General features: G+C 31.0%; 1 protein-coding gene across 1 annotated transcript; it reads right to left on the bottom strand.

Annotated features, from left to right (window-relative positions):
• Nucleotides 1–6327: 6327 nt before the first annotated feature.
• LOC145106573 (uncharacterized) lies at nt 6328–7051 on the bottom strand. The gene is made up of 2 exons (XM_079043536.1): nt 6466–7051; nt 6328–6347 (listed from the first exon to the last, which is right to left on the bottom strand). Exons 1-2 carry the CDS (start codon nt 7049–7051, stop codon nt 6328–6330), a joined length of 606 nt encoding a protein of 201 aa, XP_078899662.1.
• Nucleotides 7052–7515: the final 464 nt, after the last annotated feature.

Here is a 7515-nt window from a genome sequence, read left to right as displayed (position 1 = left end):
GCCACCACCCACCGGTGCCATATTCATAGATGAATACACTCATTCATATATATATTCATATGTGAATATCATCTGTTCCTTTGGCCCGGTACGCTGCAGCGCTTAAGCGACAGATTCAAAATGGGTGGCCCAGATTCATTCCCTCGTTCTTAACCTTTTTTTTCGCAATTGAACCCTCTCCTAATATATATATATATATATATATATATATATATATATATATATATATATATATATATATATATATATATATATATATATATATATATATATATATATATAGGGAAAAGTGAATATATCCTTAAGGGTATATAAGCTTACGTACCCAAACTCATCATACTACGTCATTTTGTATCATATATATAAATTGTAATTGTCTAATGTTATTATAATTCAACTTCTAACTAGATTTACTTCCAAGATTTTTATAAATTTCACATTTATCTTCCTCTCATATAATTTTCATTTTAAACTATTATATATATAGCCTAGTAGGTGTTCGGCAAAAAGATGTGATGTAAGAGGAAGATAATAGTGAAATTTCGAAAATCTTGAAAGTAAATCAAGTTAGGGTTGAAGTTTAAGAACATTATAATGAATATATAAAACAAAATGACGTGTTATGATGGGTTTGGGTACGTAAGCTTATATACCCTTAAGGGTATATTCACTTTTCCCATATATATATATATATATATATATATATATATATATATATATATATATATATATATATATATATATATATATATATATATATATATATATAGGTAAAATATCAAATAAGAACCACTAAAGGTTAAGAACCCTAGAAACCATTTAATTTTAGGCTTATAACTAATAATATATTTGTCATTCACGACTATATATTTATAAATCTTAAAAAATGTATTTTTGTCTATTAATTTTGTTAAGAAAATAAAAGAATCGCAAGATCGTAAATGAACACAAATACAAGCCCATTTTATAAACATTCAATCAAATGTTAAAAGTGGATCTAATTGTTATTAACCATAATTTCATCATCTCCAAGAAATTAATGCTCTGTTCTCCCCATTTTTCTACCACAGACAACCTCTTGCTGTCGCCGATATCCGCACCACCGCCAATACCTCCTCCACCGCCGATGTCCCCACCGCTTTTGCTACCTACCATCGTTGTCATCCCCGTCCACCATCTGCTGCACTTCTACCGCCTACGACCACCGGAAAACTTACCAATCGCCTTCATCCTCTCAGATCTGAATTTTTCGGCGAAGTTTATAGATCACGAAGCTGCAAAAGGAATAGATATGAAGTCAGATGACTGAAGGAATGATGATCAGTTTTCAACTTTTATGATGGCAAGTTGCGAGATCTATAACAGTTAGCAGTTGTATTTCCGCTTAAATTATCAGCAAATAAAAAAAATGTTCTTCTGGTGACGAGTTTGTTCTTTTGAGCGTTTTATGGCGGTGTTTTGGTGAGCTTTTACGGTGAGTATCGTTTTCGGGTGATGTTTCTGTTTTTTTCAGGTTAAATTTGAAATTACTTAGAAAATGTGAGGTTTTTCGTCAGTATTCCGATGAGGTTTTCCGGCGTCCGTTCCGATGAGGGTTACTGGCGGCAGTTTAGGCTTGATCGACGTAGATTCCTGGTGAGGTTGTGGTCAACTGTGTGATTGCTCTGTATTATTGTTATGCTGACCGGTGGAAACCTAGCCATCTCAACCTAGCCAGGTACATCATATATTACTTTAGTTCTTATGGTGTTTAAGTGTTTTTCTTATTTTTTTGATGTTATCACTAAGTAATTAGTTTTACAGTAAATAAAAGCTTAGATATGTGATCTAGTTACTTTTTAAAAGTTAAATAACTTTTAAAAAATAACTAGATCACATATCTAAGGTTTTATTTACTGTAAAACTAATTACTTAGTGATAACATCAAAAAAATAAGAAAAACACTTAAACACCATAAGAACTAAAGTAATATATGATGTACCTGGAGATTTGAGATGGCTAGGTTGAGATGGCTAGGTTTCCACCGGTCAGCATAGCAATAATACAGAGCAATCACACAGTTGACCACAACCTCACCAGGAATCTACGTCGATCAAGCCTAAACTGCAGCCAGTAAACCTCATCGGATCTAGTGCATACTTAAATTTACAGTAACTTTTCAACAATTTTACAATGGTTGAATTAATTGGTCATTTGTTTGATAATTTAGATAAAGTATATGGAAATGTAATTGTGAAATTAGACTTTGATACAACTCTTATCAAATTAAATGATTGAAAAATAATATTTTATATGTTTTGAATTTAATTGTGAATGGTATGGATCATGTATTAAACTGTAATATATTTGTATTAAATTGTGAATGTGTGTTTTAAACTCTAATTTTAAACTGTGAATATTATTTAACTTGTTTTTTTTTTGAAAATTAATTGTGAACTTAGATAAAGCATATGAAAGTGTCATCTTGAAATTCTACATTGATACATCTCTTGTTCGTTAAAATGATTGAAAAAATGTTTTATATGTTTTGTATTTAATTGCGAATGGTGTATATATCGATGTATTAAACTGTAAACATTATTTTTACTTGTGATTTTTTTTCTGTAAAATTACCTGTGAACTTAGATAGAATGGGAAGCAAATGATAATTTAGATAAACCATATGGAAATGTCATCTTGAAATTCGAATTTAACACAATTCACAAGGTGTTTGTTAAAATGACTGAAAAATATGTTTTATATGTTTTGTATTTAATTACAAATGGTGTATGAATTGATGTATTAAATTGTGAATAAGTATTTTAAAGTGTGAATATTGTTTTAAGTTGTGATTTTGAATTGTGAATGTTATTTTAATTTGTGATTTTTTTTTGTAAAATTCATTGTGAACTTAGATTTTTTTTTTCGAAAGAGTAATTGTGAACTTAGATAGAATGGGTAGCAAGAGATAATTAAAGTTTAAACTATAAGTTTTAAGTTGAGAATATAGATATTAAGGTATAAATATAAGTTTTATGTTTAGAATATAGTTGTGAATGTATAAATTTTGTGTATTAAGCAGTAAAATTATTATATTAAGCTGTGAATTTTGTGTACTAAACTGTAAATTGACTGTTTTAAGTTGTGAATTTTTAATGAAACTTTTGTTAAAATATGAATGATTTTATAAATAGGGAAAATGTCATATTAGTCCATCAAACTTTTCGTGTTTGTTTTAAAAGGTCACTAAACTATTTTTTTTGCACATTAAGGGAATGAAGTTGAATGTGACCGGTTGAAATGGTCCTTTAACCCCTTATAAGAGGTTTCAATGCTAAGTCGTACTAAAAGTTGTGAGGTGGATGACTACTCACTATTGTTTGGTTTTTCTTAATTATTTTTAGTTGTTATAATTTATATGTTATTGTTATGATAATAATATAAATAAAAAAAATTATAAAAAAAGGAAAACTTAAACCTAATCATAAGCAATCCATCTCCATCCACAACCAACTACCATCGATTTCTACTTCGCATCCCTCAAGAAAAAGAAATCATCCTTACATCTTGCAGCATCTCATCTCATCCCTACATACCACACCACATTACCATCTCCGGTCGCTGAAATTCAAAGATCCCAACTCCATCTGCACTCCAATTCCAATCCACCCTTTAACTTACTAGACCTCTATTATGTTCTTGTCACCATTAGCGCCTACAAGAATCCTATTCATACACATTTTCAGAAAGGAAAGCAACAAGTACTTGTAAAAATCATCAATGATATAACAATTACATCAATAAAAACACTTCATAAGTCAAGTAACTAGACATAAAACCAAAACTTTTCACCGATCTGCATTCAAACAAAATCCATATACCGATAAACGAAGTACGAACCAAAATATGGATATGAACCAAAATGTCGATGCCATGAAACGAAATGGAGTTTGATTTGGGCGTAATTTGGGGGTGTTGGTGGTGGGTAATGAGAAGAATGGTGATAGGCTGGGACTTGGGGTTAATTGCCGAATGCCCCAGGTGCTGTTCAACATCAGATTCGATTACTTCTCCATTTTTTCAATTTTGATAGTTTGGGGTTTTCATCTTCATCAGATGGTGGCTCCGGAGCAGAGTCTGAGCAATGCTAATTCCGACCTGTCTAGTAGATCCGGCAACAAACACCGTATTCGGATCCTTACGTCTACCAAACAAATAACCTGAAGATGATGGATTACTCACAACTGGAATCAACGACTTCATATCAGAAACCTTCCCGAAGTCGAAATTGAACCGAAATCGATTCTCGGTTTCACCTTCTCCGGCAGAAGATACATCGGATTTCTTCGCACATACGATTAATCTCCTAGGGTTTTTGAGTGAGCGAGACTGGTGTGAGGTGTAGTGGCAAGGAGAAATGAGTTAGAGGTGAGAGCCGGACATGTATATTACCGTTGAATCCGGTTGCAGGTAACAAAAGGGTATTTTAAAACATGGAAATGAGAGTTTATTACTTTAATGTGCAAAAAAAAATAGTTTAGTGACCTTTTAAAACAAACGCCAAAAGTTTGATGGACTAATATGACATTTGCCCTTATAAGTATGTTTATATTGATTTTCTTGTGAGTATATTTATTTTTTGTTATGTATAAATATATAGAATGTATTAGTTTCTATAATTATTTTGCATTAAACTCAAAATTAGTGAATTATATGGTTTATTAAATCATGAATCAAATATTTAGGCTGTGAAACTATGATTTAATATACAAATCTGATTTGTAAAGAATGATGGTTGCGACGGTGACATTGGTGTTTTTTTGGTGGCATATGATAGTTTATGGTGGTAAAGTTTGAGTTTGATTCACTGAATATGTATATTAGTATATAATGAATTGTATTAATTTGTAAGTTTTATGTACTAAACTAAGTTGTATACTTTATGTAAATTTTGTTTTAAAATATGAATGAATGTATGTATGAAAATACTAGTATGTGAATTAATAAGTTAATATGTTTATTAAGTTGTGAATATGTTATTTTTAACTATGAATATGTCTTACATTTTTTAGAGATATCTACTATTTAGAAGAGAGAAAATTAAATTTGTCAAAGAATAATTTTATTTTATTTGTTAAATGTTATATATTTGGCTACAAATTTGAAATGTTATGTGAAAGAAATGGGAGACATAATGTGTGTTTTATTAAGCTCTGAATACAATCACAAAAATTCCACTGAATTTGATGTTACTCTGGTGGCGGTTCGACGGTGGTCCAACAGTGTTCGACAGTGGTCCAACAATAATTGACAACTGGTTGTAAACTAGCGAATAGAAAAGTTAGCTCTCTCTCTCTCTCTCTCTCTATATATATATATATATATATATATATATATATATATATATATATATATATATATATATATATATATATATATATATATATATATATATATATATATATATATATATATATATATATATAACGTGGTTAGGGATTTGTAAGGGCAGCCGTCTGTGTGGCGTCGTATCAACACCCATCTCCGCCCATGCACACCGACAATCTCTGGTACATTTCCAGTCCCCGTAGTTTTTCTGTTTTTTCCACTCCTGCCTATACTTTTACCCTCCATCCCATCAAACGTGTGATGAATGCATTCCACATTACTTTTTTTAATGGGTAATTCTAAAGACACAAATAAATATCTATATGCACGAATAATTATTGCAAAGCAGTCTTCCATCAATCAAATCTCAAATCTCATGTATATAAATCCCGAATATAATGGTATTTTAATTTTCAAAGAGGGTCCTCATGCTTTTATTTATCTTTCAAAATTTACCTTTTGTTTTTCAAAATTTTATTTTAAACCTTTTACTTAATATGTTCCAATTATGTTTTCAAATTTTGTCCTCATACTTTTATTTATCTTTCAAAATTTACCTTTTAAGGAATTGCATAAAAACATAATCAAGTCAAATTTTGTCCTCATACTTTTGTTTTACAAGGAAACCGAGTCAATAATCTTATATATTTAATTATATGTAAAAAATAAATTTAATATAGATTTACATGGTTTGTTAAAAAAAAATTTTTATGTAATTATTGTTAACCGATAATCTCATGATTGTTCCTATTGATAGCAATAAGGTTCACCGTGGCCAATAACCAAACCAAACCGTCCAATACGCATCTCTATTAAAAATATATAATTAGAAAATATGTATTGTTTTCTATATACACTACAAAAAATTTTCGATTTAGATACGGAAAAATTTCATAGCAAAAACATGAAATTCCGTAGCTAAAGCCAAATAACTATGGAATTTGTTACGTAAATTTTCAATTAGACTCCGTATATGTTTGCTAAATTAAAAAAAACAATTTTTTTTATTTATAGAGATCTTAATAATTATAAACAACAAAACATAAACTTGATTTTATTAATTATCAGATATTATAACTGTAGAATTGTTACAATTACTGTGTGTTGCAAATGGAGAAATGTATGAATTCAGGCGAGCAGCATAAACAGTTTCCCATCCAGCAGACCGTAATGATCTGTTGTGACGCCAAAGTGGCAAAATAGTAGGCATTGGATATGCTCCATGTAAATCAACCTTCACATAATGATCACCTCTAACAAGAGCAACAACAACAACTCTATGAGTTGAGATGTCTTGGGGACCAAGCCATAGTGGAAAACATGTTGATGGACTATCTTTGCTTAGAAAAATAACTATTACACTATACTTGTTAGCAATGAGAAAGCTAGTGACCGGCATAATCAACCAACGATCTTTTGATGCGAAATGTGATCCATTGAAATTTAATGAGTGATGTATGGTGTTTAAATCGTAATAAAAAATCCGTGCGTACTCAGCTGGGTGTGCTAACAACTCATTTTGTAAATCTAAGCGAATTTGACGCCAATTATCTTCACTATAACCTAGACACGCAGCTATTGCACGAAATCCACAATTTCCATCTCCCCTCACGTTTTGTATGTTTGTGACATATGGATGAAATTCATACGGAATTTCATTCATAAGTGGATCTGAATTATACATTACTTGTTCTTGGTTGAAGTACGAGTTATGCATCGATTGTTCCTGATTAAAAGTTGAGTTGAACATTGGAGGTTCTCGGAATGAGTACGTACTGTGCCTATCCGGTTCCTAGTTTAGATCAAACAAATTAGACCGCATATAATCAGGCGTATAAGTAGAAATGCTGCGTCGAGATGGATATTGATTTGGTGGCGCTTGAGTCGGTTGATCTTGAGGTGGTGGATCTTGAGTTGGTGGGTCCTGGTTTAAATCGATATGGGTTTTCTTGAAAAGTTTCTTCTTTAAGGAGGGGCGCCCACGAGTATTTTTGTGAGTAGCAGGTTCAGAAACTGAAGTTGTTGACGGCGTGATTAAGTTTAGTAACTTCCTTGCTAAACTTAACTTAACAGGTCTTGATTGTTTTTCGTAATGAGCATTAAACATATTTACCTCAACTGCACAACCCAAATTGTCATCTTCTAACG

This window comes from Lactuca virosa, chromosome 4 (assembly GCF_052849685.1).
Source record: "Lactuca virosa cultivar CGN04683 chromosome 4, Lactuca_virosa_CGN04683_v6, whole genome shotgun sequence".
NCBI classification, from domain to species: Eukaryota; Viridiplantae; Streptophyta; class Magnoliopsida; order Asterales; family Asteraceae; genus Lactuca; species Lactuca virosa.
Note: the sequence above shows the minus strand (reverse complement) of the source record. Positions and strands in the feature narration are given on the sequence as shown.